Genomic DNA, 26,677 nt, shown 5'->3' on the forward strand with positions numbered 1-26,677 from the left:
GAATAACAGTAACTGAAAATTATGACTGTCATCTGGGTCTTAAAGCTGGTGGCCCCCAAGCTGAATTGCTCAGAGACCACAATATAGAAAGGGGACCTTATGAGTTATACTTTGACTTTCTCTCAGGCTCAAAGGATCCAATGTGTGGTGGCATTAGAGTACTCAGGTGATAATTTATACCATTTTCTCTCTCTGTCTCTAAGTACATTGAAAGAAGGAGGTAAGATAGATGCTCTTCAAGAACCCCGTCAGCTTCAAAGCCTGAAACTCATGGAGCCATGAAATGTCATTTTTAATTTAAGGAGACTTGACTATGTTTTTGCTAGTATGGTCAGAAATCTTTTTTTTTTTTTTTCCTAAATCATGATTCTAATTTGCTTAAATCCTGATGTTTTGCAGAATGTAATTGGGCCTTTGTTTTTGCTCAGAGTCTTAGCATAGTTTTTCACTTGCTGATAATAAAAAGAGAGAGAGAGAAAGGGGGGGGGAGAGAAAGAGACCATTCTAGGCAAGACAGGCAGTTATCTGTTTTCTCTTTCAGAAAGAGTGATAATATTTGAAAATGCCAACTCAATTTCACCTAGGGATTATAGGTTTGAACATGAGAATTTTCTGTGCTGAGTTATGTTTTTATATTCATTTACCGATCCAGCCATTCATCCATTGGCATTTTTATTAAGCCTGCCCAGGTCACAGTGCTGAAGTCTGAGGATAAGATTGTGAATAGAACATGGTTCTTGTTTTAGGGAATGCTGTCTAGTGGATGAGATAATCACACAGTGGTATGACAAATACTGTAAAAGAGGAATGAACACAATGCTTTGAGAGCACAGAGGGAGACAAATTTACTTCCTTGTGGGAGAATCAGGGGACTTCCTGGAGAGAGTGATATTTTCAAGGAGAGGTAATGGCAAGTACAAAGGCACAGAGGCAAGAAAGAGCCCATTCAATCATGAGGAACAAGCAATTTGGCATGATGGGAAAAAAGTGTAGACTTAAAGGTGATGCTAGAAGATAAAACTCAAAAGGAACGCAGGGGCCAGATTGTGATGGGCTGTGAATGTCTTGCTAAAGATTCACGCAAAGATACTGATGACTCAAAGTGTAAGTGGATTTCTGTTTCCTCTTAATGTGTTTATTAAAGAATTTACAGTAAAACATTTTCTAGGAAAAATATTGCACAGTTAATTGGAAGGGATTGTGCTATCTTTTTAAGTACTTTCTTGGCATATCTAAAGGCTCTTATGCATTTGGATAGGAGCAAGAGTAGAAACGGTTGAGGAACCCTGTCTGTGACACAGCTTGCATGCCCCTCTTTTGCACAGGCCTCTCTGGGTTTCAGTCATTATGTTCTTCAAGGGACAATCCCCAGATCATCTGCTTTTCATCCTGCCTGCACATTAATAATCACAACAACAAACTAAATATACAAAACAACAATGCAAAGAAACAAAAAGCCCATCACATAGAATAAACAAATCATCATCATTTGTAGTTCATTCTAAACTTGGTGAGCTGGTAGATAGGTTCTGTCTTTTGTTTTCAGCAATTTTAATGGTTTCTAGAACTTCTCCAGCATTTAACTCTCTCTCTCCAGTGCAGCACTATATCAAGGAAGACATATAAATGGCAGTTTCTTTTATTTTTATTTTGAAATTCATTAGTAGTATTTTTAAATTCGCTTGGTAGGAGTTCAACACTTATTTCTTTAGTTTTTGTTGCTTGTGTGATTCTGAATCAACAATGACTTTTTGAAGTGAATGAAACAGTTTAGCAAACAAATCAGTTGAGAAACAAGACATTTATTGTTTCCTGTTCTTTTTTGAATTTTATTTTTAATCACGCAGGCTCATGCCCTAGAAAGTGATGTCAAGAGTGATCTCCTAGAACTTGCTTGCATGTGTAAGACTGTAGTTTGCTGCAGGGTCACTCCACTCCAGAAAGCCCAAGTGGTAGAGCTGGTGAAGAAGTACAGAAATGCTGTTACTTTGGCCATTGGTGATGGAGCCAATGATGTCAGCATGATTAAAAGTAAGAGGATATTTGCGCAATGGGGTATGCTGCATACATGGGGTCCTCAGTTTCAGCGTTTGGCAATATATAATCACTAGATTGCGTTAAAATTTAATTTTGCCAGTGATTCTAAAATGAATGATACCTCTGGGTCCAATGCTACCACCATTATTAGCATTCATAACAAAATTTCTTTGTCTTTAAATAAACCATTTGTGTATTTTTAGGCTAGAAAAGGACGTCATTCACCTTGTACTATTTGAGGAAGTAAGTAGGTACAGTGTAGAGGAAAGAACACCAGGCCCACATTTGTAATATGTGACTTTAACCCCATCTTTGCCACTTAAAATTCTAACAACTTCTGTAAGTCACTGAACTTTTCTGAGCCTGGCTTCCTCTTTTGTAAAACTAAGATAAATACCTATCATAAGCGTTTCATGAGATAATATATGTGAAAATTTGTAATTGCAATGGCTACAAGTTTTCCATAAATAAAAGAGGAATGACAAGTTTCCGAAGGAGATCGTGGCTTTGTTTTGGGAATGACAGTGTTCCTCTTTCCTTTGTAGGTGCTCACATTGGTGTTGGCATCAGCGGCCAGGAAGGATTGCAAGCAGTCTTAGCCAGCGACTATTCATTTGCACAGTTTAGATATCTCCAAAGGCTTCTCCTTGTTCATGGAAGGTGGTCTTATTTCCGAATGTGCAAATTCTTATGCTATTTCTTCTATAAGAATTTTGCATTTACACTTGTGCATTTCTGGTTTGGTTTCTTCTGTGGTTTCTCAGCCCAGGTTGGTAAAAAGCATTTTTTTTTTCATATGATATTACAAATGACTCTTCTTCATAGCTCTTTACTAATAATAATAAATTGAGAGTTTTTAATGACTGATTCAATGACAGTATTACAATTATGTAATTGATAGTTGACTTGAGCTTTGCACCCAAGAAGAATATGTATCTAGCTGGAATTTTATTTATTTATTTTCTTATTTAGGTAGTCAACCAGTGAGTACTCCTTCCGTGCATACTTTAGTTTTTGTTGAAATGTTTTTGGTATGATGACAGGTAAGCTTGTAGAGTTTTAATTTAGAACAGAAGTCTGCGAATCACTAATAAGAAATTTTGAGGTATCTTTACTGGGAAGATGGTTTCTTATCTAACACACTAAATGTATCTGGGCTGAGGGTAAATGTGTTTTATATTAGGGAGAAGTAATTGGTAGTCTGACACCAAAGCTGTTTAGACAGCAATTCATCAGCTAAAAGTTAATCTATAGATAATACTAGTAGGAAGAAAGAAAAATTAGCAAATTTATAAATTAGGATTCTGTTTTTATCACTTCTTATACATTTTAAAGGATAGTTATTTAGCCACACATCTTCAATATCAGAAAAGTTTTGACCCAATGAATCAACTGTAAAATGTAATGTCTATATCATCTAAATATACTTGTAAATTTTAAAAAAGTTTTACCAAAAACTTAAATGTAGATATGGCATTGACATTTTGAACAACACAAGAAAAAGATTGTCCTTGAGAATGAAATGGTAACCATAACTCTCAGAGATTTATCCAGTTGTTCTTCCCTTCTTTGGGTTTTATCAACGACACTGGATTCAACGATATGCATGAAGGTGATTTTTTAAAAAATCATTTTATTCCAAAAAGACTGAATATAAATGAAATCTTGGCATCTTCTGTTCTCTTACATGTACTGAGGGAGATTAGTGCATTCCTTTTTACAATGAAAAATACGTTTTCAATATTTTTCCCTTTTTCTGGGAAGTTGAGATTTCTTAAAGTGAGGCACATCTGTTCCCATTCCTAATTTTCTGTTTTTAGGATAACATGCCCCAAACTAAGAGTAGATTATGTTGATATTTTTGCCTTTTTTTTGTTAATCTCTTGACAGTTGAAGTAAAGCAGAGTCTTGATTTTAGCTACTCAGAATTAGAACTTATCTTAGTGCTACTTCAGAGTAGGCATGGGGCTGGGGATATTTACATGCTCATAATTCCTCCTTTGTCCAACAAAGACAAGCATGGGAATGTGGCCTGTGGCTTCCTAGTCTGTTGATTTTCCTTCCACATGAGAACAAAGCAAGACCATCTGCTAACGGGTGTTTTCTAAGAGATCTAGTTTTCATATTCCAAAGGCGTAAGGCTGAAGAATCTCAAGACTATGAAGGGACAAACTCCATTTAAACCTCTTAGAACACAGAAGAGTAGTCAATGATTTGTATGTGCAGACGCACTAAGCTTGAATAGGCAACTGTTCCTCTAAGTTGTCTGTTAAAACTGTGAAGTCGAAACTAATGTTCAGTGACTTCTAACTTCTACATTTAGGTTATTTTCTGGGTTCTGATAAAATTGGTCAGAGCCAGATGTTAAGCAACTAGAATTTTTATTCTTTCATCGGTATTTGCATTTTAAAAGAGCAAGGGAGAATAATAATTGCCCCAAAGACATGAGCAGCTTGATGGTTGAACCCAGCCGTAAGGCACACCACCTGTCTGTGATTAGGTTTCTGAAATGTTTGATTTAACAAACATGTTTCTTTTCTGTGTCCCTTTCTTTCCCTTTTGTTGTTTTACACTGAAAGCTCTAGTTAATTGCACAATCTTCGTTTTGAATCCATTGTTAGTCCCCGTTGACCATCTGTGTTCTTTCCTAATCCGGTGAATTGGGCAGGACCAGTGGTTCTCAAGCTTTAGCGTGCATGGGAACCACATGGAGGGCTGGTTAAAGCACTGCCCGCTGGGCTCTAGACCCTAGAACTGTACTTTGAGAACCACTGGGCTAGAAAACCTAGAAGAATATCCCAAGTTCTGCTTCCTTGAACACAGACCAGAGTAAAGTCCAATCTGCTGACTTTTTGTTTTGTCAACAACATTAGACCCTATTCACCTTTTCAAAAGCAGAGGGGCCAGTTAAGCAAACAGCTGATCTCCCCCAGTTGAATTTTTCCAGAGGATTTAATCCTTTCAGCCCTCTTGCCAGGTCACTGTCGCTGAAGCATATTTTACCTGCAGTAAGACAGGGCAAGGTGGACAAAAGATGTCTGTTCAGGGTACAGGATTTCTTTCCCCAGTTTAGCCAGTCTATTATGAACTCACCTAGCTTAACCATTAGCTCCTTGAGGAAAAGAAGTACATCTAACTCATCAATACATCTATAATAAAATCTTGAATGTTACCTGCCATATAGAAGGCCTTCTAGTCATTTCATGTTGTTGGGTGTTTCTATAGCCCTTTCCCATGCTTGAGGCAGTTGCAGCAAAGAGAGCCATTCCGACATGCCTACAGTCACTCACACAGTTGCCACTTACTCTACCTACCCCAGGGGCCATCCCTGCAGGCTCTGGATCTGGTCTGTGTAAACGTGTGCAGCCTGACCATCAATGTGGCAAAGGGGCTCAGGGTCTTAAGATCTAAATGTGGTTATGGAACTGATTTCAGAATGTAGAATGCTGTTTTTCTCAGTTGTGTTAATATTAATATGATACAATAGTTAATTGGGCTACGGATGATACATTTCTTAGTTATTTATACATCCTTTCATTCTAGGAAAGACATAGAGTGGATTTTCCAGGTGTTTTGGCTGGTTCTTGGCTGATTTAAATAGAGCAGGATATATTTTTTTAGGCAGAGGAGGAATCACCATAGAAAAATAATTGGGCCTCTGAATAGGAGTCCTGGACTGCTATCTACTTTGCCGTAATTTGTATGATGACCTTATCAAACTGAGACCTAAGCTTATACTGGAAAGGATACTTTGGTCCCACTATTTAAGGATTTCACTCATTTAATAAATATTCACTAAGCCTTTGCTATGTGTCAGGCCATGGTGCCTCCCGGACCTTATGTCCTGAGTATGTTAAAAAGTGTGCTCTTGATGGGCATGGCGAAGTGTGATCTCACAAATTTTAGTAGCTATTCATGTTGTGGAAGGCTTAAGGTTTTATTTCCATACTTGTCAGAGAAATAGATGGGCTTTCCAGGAGAGTGACAAGTAGCAATTGCCTATCACCTGTTGGAGAGGACAGCCAGTCAGTGACAGTACCCATGTAGTGGCATCAGTGTTGTGGGGTCAGCTTCTTTGTAGAATCATGATATTGTTGACACTAACAAGTAGGGATACAAACAAGTCATAATTATAGCTAACATTTAAATAGTACTTACTATGCTTCAGGCATTGTCTAAATGTTTTACCTGTATTAGCTCAATAGTTACAATAACCATATGAAGTAGGTTTTACAATCATGGTCTATATTAGCTTAATTATGGTAAAAAACACATAACATAAAATTTACCAACTTAACGATTTTTAAGTGTAGAGTTCGGTAGTGCTAAGTAGGTACACATTGTTGTGCAACAGATCTCTAAAATTTTTTCATTCTGCAAAGCTGAAACTTTATATCCACTGAATAACAATTCTCCATTTCTCCTAGTCCCTGGCAACCACCATTCGACTTTCTTTTTCTATGAGTTTTACTACTTTAATTACCTCATATAAATGGAATCATATAGTATTTGTCTTTTTGTGACATGCTTTTGTCATTAGCATTTAGCATAATGTTCTCAAGATTCATCCATGTTGTAGCATGTGGCAGTATTTCTCTTCTTCTTAAGGCTGAATTGCGTTACATTGCATGTATATACTACATTTTGTTTATCCATGTATGCATCTATGGACATTTGGGTTGTTTTCACCATCAGTTCTTTGTTCAATATTTTCTAAATAATATTTGGGAGTTCTACTGTCCATTAAATTCTATTTCTTCCCACTCTCACCTCCCCATCTTCTCTCTTCAGGCTTAAAAATTTACAATTCACATTAGTCTGTGAATTGTAGGCTCTGACAAGTCTGAATGTAAAGAAACACTACTATATTTGACTCCAGGATGCATATATATATGTATTCTCACATCTGACATCTCTAAAACTTGGCTATGTCTTTACAGTCAAAAGTATATTACAATATCCTTTGATCTGGACTGAAGTCAGGTTTTCCAGAGAGCATTTGTGTGACTTCTTCCAGTTCCCTGTGGGCACTGCTGCCAGCCTGAGATCTTTCTCTTTCCATATATTTTTTGAATTCAGATTGCAGATTCTAGTGATTAGCAGCTTGAGGTCCATGTTTTCAAGAGAGATTCTGTCTCTCCCTTTAGTTAGTGCAAAGCTGACACAGGCTAGTTTCCTTGCAGTCCCTTTCTGCATGAAGATTTCTCTTTTACACTGAGGTTGTAGCTCTTTGTTGCCCTACCTTTATGTAAATGTCAGATTCCCCATTTGGTCGAATTTTGGCTTTGATAATGGTATTTCTAACAATCAATCGTGCTTTAGAGTCAGTGAGATTTGGTATTATTACCCAAACTCATTTGGCATGGAATGCTGCTTTTTCTTTTGTGTGTGTGTGTTTTTGTTTTTGTTTTTGAGACAGAGTCTCACTCTGTCGCCCAGGCTGGAGTGCAGTGGTGTGATCTCGGCTCACTGCAAGCTCTGCCTCCCGGGCCTCCGGACTAGCTGGGACTACAGGCACCCACCACCATGCCTGGCTAATTTTTTTTTTTTTTTTTTTTTAGTAGAGACGAGGTTTCACTGTGTTAGCCAGGATGGTCTCGATCTCATGACCTTGTAATCTGCCCGTCTTGGCCTCCCAAAGTGCTGTGATTACAAGCGTGAGCCACCGTGCCTGGCTGGAATGCTGCTTTTTATAAGCAACACATATGATGTCCTGTAGAACAGGTGCCATATGGAACTCACTTTGGGAAATTCTGGAATAGATGCTTCTATAGCAACAATTTCAAAACTTGACATTGCCTTGCTATTTATCCCAGTTCTAGTGTTTTGAAAACAATAAGACGTACAAAGAGCAAAATGATGCCAAGAATATTGTCCCCATAGGAACAGGCTATTTATGTTTCTCCTTTTACAAAACCTTCCACTTTAATAATTAACTCTAGTCCAAGGGACAAAATACCCCTGTTTTATATACCAAAGTAAGGGTTTACATTTAAACTTCTGCAAAGTCTTTTCCATTATTCTCAAAGTTTTTTTTCATATTATAAAAATATTTATATGTGAATATATCTCAACTTTTATGCTACTAAAATCATATTCTTTTACAGCTTTCTTATTAAAAACACAACTTGTCACACTTTGAGAAAGTTTTCTTGATTTACATTCTTCAAACATGTTGTTTTTCTTAATGACATTCTGAAACACAGATTATAAATTATTTGACTATTCTGAGTCTCTAGACATTTAAGATTTTTTTTTTTTTTTGTAGACGAGTCTTGCTCTGTTGCCAACCTGGAGTGCAGTGGTGCGATCTTGGCTCACTGCAACCTCCGCCTCCTGGGTTCAAGCGATTCTCCTGCCTCAGCCTCCTGAGTAGCTGGGACTACAGGCACGTGCCATCACACCCAACTAATTTTTGTATTTTTTAAGTAGAGACAGAGTTTCACCATGTGGGCCAGGATAGTCTCAATCTTCTGACCTTGTGATCCACCCGTCTCGGCCCCTCAAAATGCTGGGATTACAGGCGTGAGCTACTGTGCCTGGCCCAAGATGTTGTTTTTAATTTAATAATTTCTGTCTTCCTCATCTGTGAGTCACATGACATTGTCAACTTGCTAATAGAAAGTCTTGCTTGCTATAAAGACAAAATAATGAAAAGGACAAACTCTTGCCCACCTAGAACTGGTTTTCTCATTGGGAAATAAAGAAGTGCATAAATAAGTCTAATAGAAATATTGTATTTAGTTGGGTGCAGTGGCTCACGCCTGCAATCCTAGCACTTTGGGAGGCCCAGGTGGGCAGATCACTTGAGGTCAGGAGTTTGAGACCAGCCTAGCCAACATAGTGAAACTTCGTCTCTACCAAAAATACAAAAAATAGCCGGACATGGTGAAGCATGCCTGTAATCCCAGCTACTTAGGAGGCTGAGGCAGGAGAATCACTTGAACCTGGGAGGTGGAGGTTGCAGTGAGCCAAGATCACACCACTGCACTCCAGTCTGGGTGATGGAGCAAGACTCCATCTCAAAAAAACAAAAAACGAAAACAGAAAAAACAAAACAAAACAAAAAACAAAAAAAAAACTTGTATTTAAAGGTAATATGAGAGCATGGGGAAAGGAGAAATGTGTGAGGATCTAGGATGACTTAGGAGGATCTGGGATGACTTAAGTGCAATTAGTCTGCAAGCAAGTGTGTGAATATTTTAAAAATTAAGTGGGGATCTGGAGGCCTGAAATTCTAGCTCCCTTCAGGGATTTGGGGCCTGATTTGCAGAAGGGTGTGAGACAATGGAGTGAAAGGAGGACATCCCTCCCCTCATACACTTTCCCACTGACCTGTAATTAGCTAAAATATTCTAATTTCTAAAATTGTATTTAACACCAACTCATTCAGAAATACCTTTCAAAAACGGCATGGCATTGAAGGGGGAGCTTACTTAGCAGTGTTGTCTACAGCAAGAAGCCTGTTCTAGAGCAGGTGTTCTACCACTATAAAGATGGAAACTCCGGTGTTCCCCAGCCTCACCCCACATGGGAGGGAGTGCCCTGGCATGTTAGCGGTACTGAAGACTGGCTGGGCAGGTGACTTGGATTTGGAATTGGGATGGGCAGGGATCACTGTCTCTTTTCCATTCCCTGTTTTTCCCTGGAAGGGCCTGATTAGCAACAGGTTTAACTGAAAAATGTTTTGGCTTTTTTTAGTCCTGTTTTTCTAAGGACAATATGCTGTAAATGAGGCAAGTGAAAAGAAAACAACATATTTGTAAGAACATTAGTCTACAGAGAATGAGAATTTTTGAATGGGGGACAATTTCACCATCATACTCTCTCACTGCCCGTTAAGATCACCCAACATGTGGCTTTGGCCTCCAGCACCATGTGGCGGGTGATGAGGCTTTCTTAGCCCTTAAAGCCCCTTAGATAGCCACGTACTTCCAGTCTTTTAAAGAAAGTCAGCTGTCTGAGGTCTTCCCACTCCCTGCCACCCCTCTCCGAAACTGCTTTAACACAGAATTGAAAGCTCCATAGTGAAATGGAGCCAGTAGTGATAACAACTCCAAGGCCTGGCAGAGTTGGTAATAGCTGGCATCTCTTTAGAGGCCATTCCCGGGTAGGCCCAATCTTCTGTCACTTTCTCTGTCCAGTCCCAACAGCAGTGAGAGTTGCATACATATTCTCCAATGCAGAACCTATGGTCTGAATGCTTGTTCATTTACCAACAATAAACTGGGTGCCAGTTTAGGACCAGGTCCACTGATGCCCCCCGCAAGGAACAACAGAGTGAATCAAAGGGATGCTGTTCCTGCCCTCAAGGAACCTACAGTCTGGGAAAGATTTTATTTTCATAAATGCGAAACAAATGTTGAATAACCCCATAATCTCCTTTCTCTTATTTCTCTACCAAAAGTTTCTTTTGGAATAAATTTACTATGGATAAGCCATGTCTTGGGGCCAACCCTGTCAAATCCCAGCATCATTCATAAGCACCTAAATATTCTTCCCTGTATCTCTCAGCAGATTGTTTGGAAGTAATCCTTTATTCAGCTGAAAACATCTGACCAAATGTAAACAGATTGTGTTTTTTAAGACACAATGTTGACTTTCTAAAACACCAGTTTAATTATTTAATGAAGTGACATGTGCTATTTCTTTACTACATCAGTCTGTCTTTGGTGCCTGGTGGATTTTATCCAGGCAATTATTCTCTGATGAGAGCTCCAGTAGATTCCAGCCAGTGCCCCATCCTGGTAGGTGGGCTGGGGCAGATGTGTAGGCAAATCCAGCTGTGGTGTGCAAGGCTTCAAGAGAGCGGATGGGTGGGAGCATCACTGCCTGTGGGATGGTGGCACTTAGGACATCTGTGATGGATGGTCATGTGATGTAGGCTGGGTTGTAGTTGGTTTATGGACTTTCCTCTGGTTAACTTCAGTACGCTGCTTATGTTGTGATTGGCTTGGAATGTACAGTGAAAAGAACCCACAGACCAGACTCCCTTTTGTTTCCTATATTGGGTGGAATTTCCTGGGAGAAGAAGTGGGAACAAAGAACAAAAAGTATGTATCTTGTTGAAACCTAGAATCTTTACTCTGGCAGAGAATTTCAGAGATACTGAGTCCAGTCCCTCGTTTTACAGAGGAGGAGCCCGATCCCCCCAGGGGCTGAGGATCAGCGGTAGGCAAGGCTAGGACCGGAACCAAGTCTTCTGGCTCGCACTTCAGTGCTCTGCCTACTCTACCTGATGATAAGTGACCTCTTGGGTTGTCATAAATTTGGAAAAGCTAATGGCTATATCCTTTTTTTTTTTTTTTTTAAACTGTCTTCCCTAAACCCCTAATCAGCAAATGTTTCCTTTATTTGGAATCTAAAGGAGAAACGTCCAGAAACACTCAGTTCGATATGACTATGTGGAGGAAATGAGCCCTCTATTGAAAGAGACTTCATGTCTTGTGCGGAGTGTCATAGCTTAGCGCTGTGGGAGGGGCGGGCCTGTCCCTAGGCAAACTGTTTTGTAGAATCGTCTGGAAGCTTGAGGACACCTTCTGCTGGCAAATGCTCCAACTCAACTGCCACTGAGAAACAAATTAAATTAAATTTGTTCTAATGAGATTTCCAGCCAGATTTCTGGACCAGAGACATTTGGATAAAGGAGACTAAGTCTCTAAACTGAATCATGGGTGCCTTTTAAGGACATGCCTTATCCCAATCTATTATTGAAACCCATATGAGTTTTGTGGAGTTCACTGTGGGTTTGGAGTCACTATTTATACCTGTAACTTATTTTAAAAGCACCCTATGCCCTCAGGACTTTTCATAAAGAGGAACTGTCCCCCACCAAGGATACAGCTAAATTAAAAAAAAATTGGTTGAGGTCCTATTTAGAAAATTCATGCTCAAAACTATGCAACTACTGGTACTGTGTACTTGTGAGATGATATTATCTGATAACAATTTATCATTGTCAGTGAGATACAGGGCTGTGTATGGTTTTTTTTTTTTCTTCAATTCTACTGTGATATGGAAGCAATTATCTTGTCAAGGCTGGAAAAACTTTAGTTCTGTCAAACAGTATAATAAAACAACAAAAAGTTTGGAAAGTGACATGAAAGAGTGCGACTAATCTTAAGGCTTTGATGACTTCATGGATTTGGTTACCTGTGAGCCCATCTCCACCTGGCATGGCAGCTCTGCTCCCCCTCACCTTCCAGATGTGCTCTGGGGAAAGTCCAGAACTGGACGAGTGTTCAGGCCTGGGTCACTCCTCCTGGATGCCGCGAGCTGGTTTTTACTAATTACACAAATCAATCACAGATGTGCTGAGGCTAAGCGCCTCATATTTATTCCACAGTGTGTTTTCTTTAAATGACAAATGCTTTTTAAGGCCCCCAAAAGGTCATTAGATAGGTTTTCTCTGCAACACATAGGAAAAGGGGGATACATATCTCCAAAGAGGTAGTAAGTTCATCTTGTTATTTGAACAAGGAGCTCGGCCAGTGGTCGAGCAGAAAGAGCAGAAAGCCTTTTGTAGCTGTTTAAGAACTTTATTAAGGTTTATTTAAATGTGTCATTCTATAAATCACAGGTTTTGTGTTCTCCAAGCTGTTTTTAGATTGTAATTTGTAGCTGGAGTATTTTTAACTTTATAAAATGGTTGATAAGGCTGATAAATTGCTCCCATAAAGAAGGGAGCAAGGAGAAGCTTTCCTTAAATAGAAAAACAGTGAAGTTGGAAAAATGAACTCTCCTCCCTCTTTTTTTTCTGATCTGTGAAGAGACACTTATAGGATTTTAAACAGACCGGTGACATCTTGTAGTAGCATGGCTTTTCTCTCTTGTTCAGAATATTGGAGATAGGGAACAAATATTTCGGAGGCAGAGGTGGCTTCCCCTGTGAGTACAGGTGCCCTAGGGAAAAGAGTTTTTTGTGGGACTCCTTTCATAGAAACAATTTGAGTCACCCAAAATCAGAGTGTCAGCCTAGAAATCTGAAAAGAATCCTCACCCCTCAACCCCCACCCTCCCCTCTCTTCAGGGCATCTGATTAACCTGTGTTGGGTGGGTTGGGAAGGAAGAAGAGGTGGTAAAATGTCTGAGCATGCTCGGAAGGGGAGAAACAGGGAGGTTGATCGGGGCTCGTGTGCCCCTCTCAGCTAGTCCTAGTCACCAGAAGGGGGACTTAAAATTTTTCCAAGGGGATTTAAGGACCGCAAGAAGAAGGGGGGCATTTACTAGAATAGCTATTTGAGTAGCTGCAGATCTCTTGCAAGGATTCTTGAACAGAAACCTGTTGTAGAAGAAACATTGCTTGACCGGGAGCAGTGGTTTATGCTTGTAATCCCAGCACTTTGGGAGGCCCAGGCAGGTGGATCACCTGAGGTCAGGAGTTCAAGACCAGCCTGGCCACATGGTGAAACCCCGTCTCTACTAAAAATACAAAAATTAGCCAGGCATGGTGGCAGGCGCCTGTCATCCCAGCTACTTGGGAGGCTGAGGCAGGAGAATTGCTTGAACCCGGAGGGCGGAGGTTGCAGTGAGCTGAGATCATGCCACTTCACCCCAGCCTGGGCAAAAGAGCGAAACTCCGTCTGAAAAAAAAAAAAAAAAAATATTGCTTGTAGCCTTAATTTCTGTGAAAGACCCTGAAGTCTAAACTGTGCTAAGCCAATGCCCATAACTGGCAAATTTGGTTTCTAAGGTAAAGGACTCAGGTTAACACATTTTGGTAGATCCTGAGATAAAAACCATAATTAGAGTGAACAGTGATTGATATAATTAAGTATTCATGAAGAAAGTAATTGTACCAAGGTACTAATTTTTCTTTAAATCTTGTTCTGATGTTATATGGATCTCATGGCTACCATAGTTTATTATAGAAATAAATATCTATGGTTAATTGTCTCAATAAAGAATTCTATTTTTGTAAAAATATAATTAGCATGAAAATGTACCTTTTTATTTACTCATTAAACACATCGCTTGAAGCTTGGATCCTTGCATGCTCCCCCTGTCCTCCCTCCTTTCTTCCTTCCATCATATGGTGCTCACTTATTGAGCACTGTCTTTCAGGTGCTGTAGGGGCATTTACCTCATTTCATCGAATACTCACAGCCTCCCTATAATCCTGATTATATAGCTGAGGAAACCAAGACTCAAAGAGATTCAGTATCCTACTCAAGTCCACACAGCTGTCTGCTGACTCCTTTACCCTTAAGACACTAGCTTCCTTTTATTGAGCAGGTGCTGAGTTTGGTTCTTGGCCCCCATAGGTCAGTTAGATTACCCGCTCTCAAGTAGCTCGCAGTCTTGTGAGACGGGGCTGGGAACCAGCATATAAATAATTGTAAGTCAGGAGTTAAGAAGCAGTGAGGTATGGGGGCATCATGGAACTACCGATGAGTGGTCTGCAAGCCACTCACAGAGGTAGGGAGTGGCCAGGGCTCAGAAAGTCTTCCTGGAAGACCTCCTCACCCCCCATCCCATGCTGACCCTTCCAGGATCAAACATATTGAAGCAGATAAGAAGTAAGAGGATGGGCATCCCAGCAGAGGGGACAACAGGAGGAAAGTTCCAGAAGTGAAGCATAGCTTGGGCAGGAATACAAGCCGTCAGGTATTTGGGGAGTGATTTGATATGGTGTGTTGGGGAGAGGGAGAAATCTCAGATTTCTGATTTGGATGCTGGGGTGGATGTGATGGTATCAGATACTGGTATAGGAAACCCAGGAGGGGCAACTGGTTAAGGTAGTATGAGGATGAGCTCTCGTCTTGATATATTGAGTTTGAATCTATGGTGCATCTGTGGGAAAATGCCTAGTAAAAAGTTAAATAGGTAGCATTTACTAAAAAGTTGTAAAATAATTAATTCAACAAGTATTTATAGAGCACCTATAGTCAACAAATATTTGTAGAGTATCTACCAATGGCTAGATCCTGCTCTGGGCATTAAAATTGTAGTTGTGAGTAAATTTCTGTTTTCATGGAGATTATATTCTAGTGGGATGAAGACAGATAATAAAGAAAGAAATCAGTAAGATAATATCAGAATTGTTAAGAAAGAACTTGGTAATGTAAAAGGTCTCATCGAGAGGGTGAGGTGACACTGGAACTGTGACCCAAGTGTTCAGAGGAAACTTCCATATGAATACCTTGGGATTAAAGTGTTCCAGGCAGAGGGCACAGCCAATGCAAATGTCCTGAGGCAGGAATGAGCCGATTAAGTTGGAGAAAGCCCATCAGCGAAGCCTCAGCTAGGTGAGGGAGGGTGAGAACATTGGGAGGTGAAGTTGAAGAGGCTGGCAGGCAGGGGACCAGGAAGGGCTCTTAGGACATGATGAATAGGGAGTCTGGATTCATTCCAAGTAAAATGGAAAGCCGTTAGAGGGTTTTAAGCCAGGTCAATGCTAATGTTGTTATTTTAAATCAGTGGTCCCCAATCTTTTTGGTACCAGGGGATGGTTTCATGGAAGACAATTTTCCACAGACGGGGGATGGTTTTGGGATGAGACTGTTCCACCTCAGATCATCAGGCATAGAACTGGCATGCACAGTTCACAATAGGGTTCGTGCTCCTATGAGAATCTTATGCAGCTGCTCATCTGATAGGAGGTGGAGCTCAGGCTGGCTTGCCTGCCGCTCACCTGTTGTGCCGCAGGTGGTGACAGGCTATGGACTGTTATAGGCTGTTGGGGAGCCCTGTTTTAAATGCCAAAAAACAGCATATAAAATTGTGTTTATTGTATGCTCTCAATTATGTTAGACAAGGTGAGGGAAAAAGCCTTTAAGAAAACTTATTTTTTTTTTTTGGAGACAGGGTTTCACTTCTGTCACCAGGCTAGAGTGCAGTGGTGTGATCTCGGCTCACTGCAGCCTCTGCCTCCCACTTTCAAGTGATTCTCCTGCCTCAGCCTCCCTAGTAGCCAGGACCACAGGTACACACCACCACGACCAGCCAATTTTTTGTATTTTTGGTAGAGAGGTTTTCACCATGTTGCCAAGGCTGGTCTTGAACTCCTGAGCTCAAGTGATCCACTAGCCTCGACCCCCCAAAGTGTTGAGATTACAGGTATGAGCCACCATGCCAGGCCAAGGAAACTTTCCAAATGACACCACTGATTGAGAGAGGTGGTTTCATGCAGTGGTCAATGTTGTGGGCACTAAAGTTCATAGGCTTGGAGTTGGCTCTGACACTTGCTTGGCTGACAGTTCTCAAACTTTGTGATCTCAGGACCCCACTATCAATATTTATCATCTTAGGAATGAAAATGAAGAAAAAAATCTAAACACTTTTATTAATTTGTTAAAAAATGGTGAACCCATGACACGTTTACAAAAGTAACATATTTTTAAGAAAAATGCTTATATTTTCTGAAAAAAAAACAAGTTAATGGGAAGAATGCCATTGTTTCACACTTTTGTAAAACTAGTTAACATAATAGAAAACACCTGGGTTCTCATATCACCTGCATTCAGCCAGCTGTGATGTCACATATCATACACTCATGAGAGAATGGGGTGAAAGGGTAAATACATAACTTTTTGTATTATTCTGAAAATAGTTTTGACATTATGGATCCCCTAAAATGTTCTGAACTACACTTGGAAAACCTTTTTTTCCCCTTTGGGTTTTTAAAAATATAATTAAAAAATTGTGGGTACATAGTAGGTGTATGTATTTATTAGGTACATGAGATATTTTGATACAGGCATGCAATGTGAAATAAGCACATCCTGGAGAAAACCTTTGCATTTAAGGTATGGCATTGAGCCATTTCCTAACCTTGATAGCCCTCAGTTTTCCCATTTATAAACTGAGAACTGTTAACAGTACCTACCTCATGGGGTTGTTAAAATTTAATGAGACGCTATATGTAAAGCACTTAAAATGGCACAGAGTAGATGTTTAGTAAATAGCAGCTATTTTTTTTCTTTTTGTTATTGTGACACTGATTTCTGAGAATTTGCAGAAACTCATTGAAACCTTATTCTGATTTTTCCTTCCTGTCCTCTCTTGCTCCAGTTGTGAAATGAGGCTTCAAATCTGGGTGCCAGTTGACAAATGCTGATAGTTGTCGAATAAGTGTAGCTTGATAATGCGAGCCTGTTTGTGATGATGAGGGCACACTATGCCAGACTCAGCTGTCCACAGTTGAGTATGCCATAATTTCTCAGATTCTTTCTGTCTTCTTAATAGCTGAAACTGTCAGATGCCATCATCAACGGGTTGAAGATTTGTGTCAGCTGCTCTGATTAAAAAAAAAAAAAAAGAAAGTGAGTGTAATTCCCAATCTTGGTGTCACATTGGAATTACCTGGGAAAAATTTAAAATGACCAAAACTTAGATCCTTCTCCCAGAGATACTGATTTAACTGGCCTGGGGTGTGGCCTGGGCATCAGGATTTTTGGTATCTTCCTACTTTCTGAAGTCTCACTGGGCTATAACTATAAAATAAGGTCACATGTTTAATTTTTAATTTTTTTATTATTTGCAAAGTTTAACAAATATATTAAAAAGTATGTAAATATCAGCTTAAATTGTTATGAAATGAGCACCCATGTACCATGATCCACTGCAATAAATATAACATTTCCAAACAAGAGCTCCCCGGTTTTTCCTTGAGACCTCTTTTCCAATCCTCTAGAGGTGACCATTACCCTGCCATCTTATAGTCACGTTTCTTCTGTTTTATAATTTTACTATATGATTAGGAGTTCCAGAACAACATAGGAGTAGATTTTCATACTTTCGCACTGTATTTAAATGCAATTATACCTTTGTATCTGGCTTCTTTTGCTCAATATTATGTGTAGTTTTTATTCATTTATGTTTTTGGATATAGTTATAATTCTTTGCTTTTCATTATTCTACAGTATTCTGTTGTATCGATAGGTGATAATATCTTTATCCCATACTTGATGTTTGGGGACTATTACGACCAGTAGCTGCTATGAGTATTTTTATGTGTATCCTGCTGCACCAAGATAGACATTTGTGAACATATGTATCTAGAAGTAGGGTTGGACACATTCACTCATCAGAAGGGAGATACAGAGGCTGAGCTGCAGTTTTGGTAGACTCTTGAGGATAGATAGGAATTGGATACTGGGACCCTGTCACAACTGCTGCTCTGGGCTGGGACCCTGTAGGGTCACACTGCTCTGAACCATGTACCTTGGGAGTGTTGATTATCTACAGGGGGCAATTCACAGACTGAGCTGTGCCTTCAGTAGTTTCCTGGGCTGAAGGGAGAAGGTTCAGTGCCCATCAAGGGTAGAGATCATGATGAAACCCTTCCTACTCCAGGCTAGGACCCAAAGGCAGCCTCCCAGCAGTGAGGTCACAGACTCTGTCATAGCAGGATAGTTGGCTAACCCAGAAAATATCAGGCCTTCATTCTATCCTCAACAGCTGGTATAAGGAAATAAATATAGAGTCTAGAGAAGAATAGCATTACCCTAGGCCTTGAGATAGTTATTAAGTTCTAATTCTCTTTTTGATCTTGACCAGTCATTCCCCACTGCCTTGTTAGTTCACTGATACTTTGATGAAGATGCTTTTGTTTTTTCTCAACTTTTTTCGTTATCTTCAGCAGGAGGTTTGGTATGAATCAATTATTATGGTACGTGCCCCCTATCATGTACGATAAATTCAGGCTTCTTTCAGATACCTCTGCTAAATACCCAGGGGGGTTCCAGGGAGTGCCAGCCAGCTTTTCCAGTCTGTTCTCATGGTTGCGTGACTAGTGGACTACTGCCCTGCCCTTCTGCAAGTTCTCTCATGCCACGTTGAGTGCATTATCCTTCAGGTGGCTTCTGCTGTCTTGTACCACTTTGCTCCCGGCATGGACCTAGGCTGTGGTATCTTGGAACTGGCCCATACTGATTCAAAGAGCTGATTGTTAAATCTTCAGGAATTTTGTGAGCCAGTGGTTAAATACAGCCATTATTAAAAGTTATATTATGTAAATGTACAATTTAAGTTATATTAAAAACAAAAGACAGTTAATATACTCAAAATGAATCCCTTCCTAATTATTTTCCCATGTTTTACTATTTATGCTCTTGAGATTATATTGGGTCTGTATTGTATAAATACTGTATAATGGTGAATATGTCTCAACTCCACATTCAGTGGCATCACTGCTTGAAATCAGTCATGGAGGAATATTTACACCATGGAAATTGGCAAACGCTACAAATCAAGGGTTTTTTTTTTTTTTTTTAGTCTGTTGTTAAACATTTATCAGCATGCCATTGGATATGGTCCCTCTTTCTAAATCCTTACAGCTGGGTTTAGACCAGATGATGAAAATAGGAATCAGAGAGTAACAAAGGGGAGTTACCATGCACAGAACTTAAAATTCGTTATTAGAAACGGTTACTCTGAGTGTTAAGCTTTCCCACTTCCACCTCTCTCTTCAGTTGCTTCTCGGCATAGCATCCAGAGTGATCCTGTTAAAATGTAAATAAGACCAGGTTGCTCTTTTGCTTAAAGTCCTCTGATGTCTTCTACTTTCTCTTAGGTAATACGCCATGTTTAGTTACATAGGATTGTTCTTCTTACCTCCTGACATCCATTATTCTTCCTACAGGTCACTCTGCTCTACCCAACCAGCCCACCTTGCTGTTCTCTGAGCGCAGTGGATGCTTTCTTGCCTTAGGATTGTTTCATGGGGCCTACTTGCAGTATGGAATGCTGGATGTCCCAGCATTTCCAGCTGTTTCAGAAAGCTGCATGTTAGGCCCATTTCCTTCAGATCTTATCTCAAATTCACTTCTCAGTGAGACTTTCTCCAGTCCCTGTATTACACTTACAGCCCTCCCACATTCCCTATCCCCTTTCCTCTCTAGCACTTACTACCTTCTAACTAATTTACTCACACAGTCCTCCTGCTCTCTGTAAATTTGATCTTGTTTATTGTCTTTCCCTTCCCTTTGCATTAGAATGTACATTTCGTGAGGAATTTTTATTTGATTGATCATGCTGAATTATCATTGACTAGAACCTAATGCTTAGCACATAGCGGTTTATCAGTAAATATTGAATGAATGAATAAGTGAATGAATGATGGAGTGGTAAAAGGGGCATTGGTTAGCAGCTGAAGACCTGGATTTTAATTTTTGCTTTTGTCCGTAATAAGCGCTGTAACTGAAAGGTTCTGTTTCCACATCTGTGTGTACTCATTGGCAAAATGGGGATATATGCCTGCTCCACATGCCTCATTGACTTTTAGTGAGGCCCATGCAGGGAATTCTTGTGTAATTACTCTACAAAGGTGTGAGGGGATATTTTTATTGTTTTGCTTGTTTATGCCCAGTATAGTGAGCATGTAGCTTCATGCCCATCTTACTTTAAACCACTCCCCCGCAAAAACCTCTCCATTTTAAAACAGGATAGAAATAACAGGCTCATTACTATACTTATCTCTGAAGATTTTAGTGAATCCTTTGTTTACCACTTAGGTCAGATAATTGGACTCATTACAAGCCACTGAAAGCCTGGAGAATGAAATAGCAACCCACCACAAGGTCAGGGGGCTCATACGTGTCCCGCACTATGTTAGGGGTAGTGCATGTATTATTGTCCTCACTGCCATGCTGCAGGAAGGGTATACACCACTTTAGAGATAATGAAATTGCTATTTAGAGAGATCTAGTATCCCATTAAGGCAGCAGAGCTGATAAGAGGCAGGTCCAGGAGAGAACTCATATTTGTCTGATTCCAAAAGTCAACTCCCACTTACCTCAGAAAACCTGGTTATTTAACCTAAAGGTGAATATTTTCACGACTTAAACGTGAATATTCTCACTACTATGGATGGCCTTTCTCATTTATATGTTATATTTCTTTTCAGACTGTTTATGACCAGTGGTTCATCACCCTTTTTAACATTGTTTACACATCACTGCCTGTTTTAGCCATGGGGATTTTTGACCAGGTATGTTTTTTCCATCTTTATAACTTAGTTTCTCTTTTATGCCTTTTGGTTTTTTGTGGGTTCTAAGTAGAAGACACAATTCTAAGTAGAAGCCTTAGGAATGCAGTTGTTTTAGTTGCTTTTGTATGGATCACAAATGCTTTCAGGTCCACTGTGCCTTCCTCACCCTTGAACCCTAGCTTCCCTGAAAGCATTATTTGATAAAAGTTGGTTACTCTCCTCTTAGAGATTCGTACCCCATGTATTGTTCTAAAGGCTGTAGAAGTCCTGTACAAAGTAATCTCTTTAACTTCATTTTAACCCAGCATTTCCCAAACTTCTATGACTGTACTTTTTTTTTTGCTTTCATATAGCACCTATCAATTAATATGTCATAGAACTAGTGTGTGTGGTTCACACACAGGGAAATGCTGCCTTAGCCTCTGAGAGCTTATAAAGAACCATGCAAGGATAGAATATCATGGAGCTAGGTTGGAACACAGGGTGCTAACGTCTGCAGTGAGACTTCCTTGTTACACACAGCTCAGAAAGGAGCCACAGACCAGAAGAGCAGTCTGCCAGTGGGAGAGGAGGACGAGAAGCCCCATAGCCATGGAAAGAAAAAGCATGGATTTCTTTTGTCCCAGCATCAAAGTGCTTGAGTGGGGAGAAAGGAGAGAATCAATCACAAAAATGGTAGATCCTTGGCATACTCAGAGCCTTGGAAGGGACTTCCTGGGAAGGGGAAAAAGTCTGGCTGTCTGTGGGGAAGTGAAAGACTAGCCAGTGGAATTTCCGTGGCACAATTAGAGTGTCTTATTTTTAAAAAGGATTTTTGTTTTTTAAAAAAAATTATTTTTAAGGAGACCAGATTTTCTCCAGGCTGTTGTTAGACCTGTTTGCTAGGCTTCATTTTCTGGCCCAAAGCTGTCTATTGCAAAATATAAATCTTCACATTATGAGCTCACTCCAGTCTCCCATTCGGCTGGCTTTGTAGTCAGTTGTCCCTCTTCTCATACGTGAAAAGGGCAGTTTGTGAAAGGCATATTTTGTGGAATTATACAAAAAGTAATGAACTTCTGCAGACCTTAGATGTAAAGGATTAAGCACATTCATTTCTCAGTGCCCATGTTTACAAGTGTTTCTTTTCTTGGAGCTTTGTAGCTGCCCAGAATGTGGAATAAAATAATAAAAATAAAGCAGTTTCTGGGAAAAGATGGTGGTTGTGCAATTCAAAAAAAAATATAATAAGGCTTCCTATTACCATCAAGTTGAGTGTCTGCTCCTCTCCTTTCCTGCTTTGTCAACCTCGGCCCTTAAACAGATCACAGGATTGTGGAATGCTATGCCGGACAGGCCTCAGCAATCGTCAACAGATCTGCTCATTTTTTAAGGCAGATACCAAGCCTTGGAGGGTCATTTCCCTAAAGCCACACAGCCAATAAGCGACACAGCTAAGCCTAGAGCCAGGCCTCCTAACTTTGAGGTTGCTACATTATTGCTATTGTTATTATCATTATTTTATTAATTATTTATAGAAGCATCTGGCATATTTATTACTTGTGATATGGCAAGAACTCTACTAAATACTTTACATACTGGTTTAATCATGGCGATAGTTCCATGAGGGAGGTGGTGGTGTTTGCATTTCTGGGCATGAGGAAACCAAGGCTCGGGTGGATTAAGTAACAGGTTTAAGATAACACACCAGCTAAACCCGCTACCAGGGATTGAGCTCATGACTGTCTTGTTTCAAAGCCTGCGCACGTAACCCTCAGTCACTGAACTAGGGGAACAAGCATCCAAAAGCATCTCAAAACAGGACTTTCTTTTTTTTTTTTTTTTTTTTTTTTTTGAGACGGAGTCTCGCACTGTCGCCCAGGCTGGAGTGCAGTGGCGCGATGTCGGCTCACTGCAAGCTCCGCCTCCCGGGTTCACGCCATTCTCCTGCCTCAGCCTCCCGAGTAGCTGGGACTACAGGCGCCCACAACCGCGCCTGGCTAATTTTTTGTATTTTTAGTAGAGACGGGGTTTCACCGTGGTCTCGATCTCCTGACCTTGTGATCCGCCCGCCTCGGCCTCCCGAAGTGCTGGGATTACAGGCGTGAGCCACCGCGCCCGGCAAAACAGGACTTTCTAAAGAGAATATGCCAGTGTTTTTCCATGGGACTCAGGAGAGACCTGGGCCATCCCACAAGCAGGAAGGGGAATGTTCTTCTCCCACAATAGTTCACCACCTGTGTTGCTTCCGCTTTGCCACTTCTCTTCCACCTGTGGTCCTCTGATGTTCCTGGTGGTTTTTTGGCATTTGGCTCTGGTGCTCACTGTGGTTATCAGCATTACTTTGGAGATGGCTGGAAATGCAGTCTTGGGCCCTCAGCCCTATTGAATCACAATCTGTTTCCCAGGCGATTTGCGTGCACATTGGGTTTGAGAAGCATTTAGTTTCTCTTGGGACCTGGTTGGTGTCAAACCTTCTCATTCTGTCTATATTATTTCTTTGTCCTGAACACCTGGTAACTGCTGTTAAAATTCTCACTGGGTAGGATCCTCATCCCAGCCTCCTTCTCACCTGGAATCCCAAATGCAGTTTCCCCTTTTCTCTGCTCTCTTCTTCCTGCACACTTCCCTCCAAAGTCATGAGCTCTGATTTGACCGTTCTGACTCCACAGCTCTCTGCTGTCATCTCCTGGTCACTACCACTCACTACCTTGGCAATTAACTTCTGGGGCCCATTGGCTGCCCATGATGTGCTGGAATTCTGGGAGCATGAATGCTTCTGACAGCCTGCAGGAGAGTGTAGGAAAGAAACTTCAATTTGAAGCCAAATAGCTAGGCTCAAATCAAACCCTGGTGCTGCTACTTACGAGCTGTGTGACCTCTCATGAATCTCTCTTGGAGACTCAAGCTCCTTCTCTGTAAAGTAGAGATCATTTTATTATCTTCTGGTTTATTGTGGGAATACAAACAAGATAACGTCCTGTTCTGGCCCAGTGAGTAGTGCATATTAGGACATGTTTAAACAGGCATTTGCTATTTCTGAAGATAGGGAATACAAGGCCTCTCTGACTCTTTTTAATCCTTCTCCACTGAAATTACACTCTGTTTACAGGATGTGAGTGACCAGAACAGCATGGACTGTCCCCAGCTCTACGAACCAGGACAGCTGAATCTACTTTTTAACAAGCGTAAATTTTTCATTTGCGTGTTACATGGAATCTACACCTCATTAGCCCTTTTCTTCATCCCCTATGGGGCCTTTTACAACGTGGCTGGAGAAGATGGGCAACATATTGCTGATTACCAGTCCTTTGCAGTTACTATGGCCACATCTTTGGTCATTGTGGTCAGTGTGCAGGTAACGCTGTTGGTGTAAGCACCTTAACATGATGGGTTTACAACTTTAAAAATTCTATTTCATTGTTGATTGATTTTGTCTACTTGTTGGAGGGAAATAATCCTAATACTGGGGTTTTCTTTTTAAGTACACATTTTGAGATGAAAACAGGAAGCTTGAACATCAATTACCAGATGAGGAGAATTAGCATTAGGTGTCTATAACCTCCATGTTAGTAGAAACCTCACAATGTATCCCTTCTTTGGGTTGTGCGTTGTATGTAAAGAGAAATGATTATACTTGAAGAAAAAAAATTCCAGTAACAGAAAGAGAAACTTTCCCATGATTTCTTTAAGACGTAATAACTGCCAGGTTTTAAAGTGAGATCTAAGGTTTGGCAATACATTTCTTTTTTTTTTTTTAATTTTTTTTTATTATTATACTTTAAGTTCTAGGGTACATGTGCATAACGTGCAGGTTTGTTATATATGTATACTTGTGCCATGTTGGCGTGCTGCACCCATCAACTCATCAATTGGCAATACATTTCTATGGAGTTATTCAAGAGGTTCAATGCTAGTCTGTGGCGTATCCAAATCTCACACTCAGAGGAGCTCTTCTGGTGGGGATGATGTTTTGAGGCTCCATTGACTTTCTTCCATCTTGAGTTGTGTCTCTATTTCCTTTTTAATGCGAATGGTGGTCAATGCCATTAGATAATGAGTTAGAGTTCACAAAAGCTTCTATTTTTATTTCTTGAGAGGAAGTCTTGCTATGTTGCCCAAGCCTGTCTGGAACTCTTGGGTGTAAGCAATTCCTCAGCTTGGCCTCTCGAGTAGCTGAGATTATAGGTGTGCATCACCGCACATAGGTAGAAAAACTTTTCCTCTATTACAATCTGTAGCTCTGAGTAGGTACAGCAAGCTATGCGACCTCTGTTTTGTTTTGTTGTCTTTTGATTACTGAGCAAACTGTTAATAATTAGGTGATCTTCTCTTTGTCATGAGGGTACATTTCCGATTCTCTGGATTCTCCTTCCATAGAGAGGACCATGGTGGGGTGTGCGGGGACATCTTTTTAGTGGTAATAGCTGATTCACCTCTGGATCAGGCCTGTTCCTTGGTACTCCAAGAGATTATTTGAAAGGTAGTAACTGAAATAAAAGGCCACTATCTGAAGAAAAAGCAAATAGAAATCATTCTTCATACTGTCCTTTACATGATCTGTTTATAAGTAAGGATACTAAATTACCTGGAAGAGTCATTGTAGGTATGACATGTAACAAGCATTAAATGTTTGTGTGTATGTGTGTGTGCATGTATGCGTGCGTGTGTGTGTGTGTGTGAGAAACTGGTGTTCACAATTAACCCTACAATTTTTGGTTAACTGAATCTTTCTAATTTTCGAAAAAGCCTGCTGTTATGCCCATGCATCTTTTTCTCTTTTTTCTTTTTGCTTGCCCATAATTTGTTTTGCGTGCTATTACAGTAGTGCCAGTGCCATGTTTTTATATTAACTTTATGTTTAGAAACTGTTTTTCTCATAAATCATACAGTTCTTATTCCAGTTGAATGTTGAAATTACATTTCTACTTTCTCACAAGTTGAGAACCCACAGAAACTCTCATATTTTAAAAACGTTGTTTAGTCACAAAAAAATTACAGAATTTCAAAAGCTTATTTTAAAAGCTTCAAGTGACTTCTTGTTGCTTGAAGTTTTTAAGATAAACTTTTGAAATTTCTCACCCTTGATTATCCAAGTTTTATAAGAATGATATAGAATGATATGCATGCTTTTTCAGAGGGGATTCACACTTAGGCTCAAAGTAACCATTGGCCCCTCATTCAGGATGTTTTGCGAGAGGATTTCCAAATCCATTTGCTTCATACCTTAATGGCCATTTGTCTCTTCAAAATCTATTCTCTGCCTTCCATCTCCTCAAAGACAATGGTGGTCCTAGCCATCCCTCCAATCCCATTACTCACAACGCCCCAGCCACACTGGGTTTTATTCTGCTCCTGGAATTCACGAGTCTCTTGCTTGCCTTATGGCTTTGCACTTTCCTGCCTGGAACATTCTTCCCTTAGTTTCCCTCACATGTCATTTCTTCAGAGGGGCCTCTGTTAATCCATTTAAACTAAGGCCCCTTTATTTTCTCTAGTGGAATAGAAATCAATTATTGTATCTCGTAGTTGTCACTTACCCTTGTAAGTACAAATTTAGTTGTGTGTTCCCTCGTTTAATGTCTTTGTACCTCGTAGAGTGTAACCTTCATGAAAGCAGTGGAAATGTTTATTAATCACTGTATACCCAGAGCTGAGCACATCACCTGTTAGTGTGACAGACACACAATGGATATTTCTTGAGTATTGAATAAATGAGGGAGATGTTGA

General features: G+C 40.2%; 1 protein-coding gene and 1 long non-coding RNA gene across 5 annotated transcripts in view; one reads left to right on the top strand and one right to left on the bottom strand.

The window, feature by feature from the left end:
• Window positions 1-26,677, top strand: part of LOC105490532 (ATPase phospholipid transporting 8B4 (putative)) — a 276,940-nt gene that overhangs the window by 217,986 nt on the left and 32,277 nt on the right. For 3 of the 4 annotated variants that reach the window (XM_024795544.2, XM_011756282.2, XM_011756315.3), the window contains 4 exons: window positions 1,848-2,031; window positions 2,583-2,806; window positions 20,885-20,968; window positions 24,060-24,305. In XM_024795544.2, coding sequence (XP_024651312.2) covers window positions 1,848-2,031; window positions 2,583-2,806; window positions 20,885-20,968; window positions 24,060-24,305 — 738 coding nt within the window. The remainder of the gene's footprint in view (window positions 1-1,847; window positions 2,032-2,582; window positions 2,807-20,884; window positions 20,969-24,059; window positions 24,306-26,677) is intronic. The other variant, XM_011756284.2, reaches the window with a different exon arrangement.
• On the bottom strand, window positions 17,021-24,063 carry LOC139364067 (uncharacterized). Its single transcript, XR_011625307.1, has 3 exons — window positions 23,185-24,063; window positions 19,373-19,481; window positions 17,021-17,275 (listed from the first exon to the last, which is right to left on the bottom strand). It is a non-coding gene; the product is annotated as an uncharacterized lncRNA (long non-coding RNA).

The sequence above is a fragment of the Macaca nemestrina genome, chromosome 7 (assembly GCF_043159975.1).
Source record: "Macaca nemestrina isolate mMacNem1 chromosome 7, mMacNem.hap1, whole genome shotgun sequence".
NCBI lineage: Eukaryota > Metazoa > Chordata > Mammalia > Primates > Cercopithecidae > Macaca > Macaca nemestrina.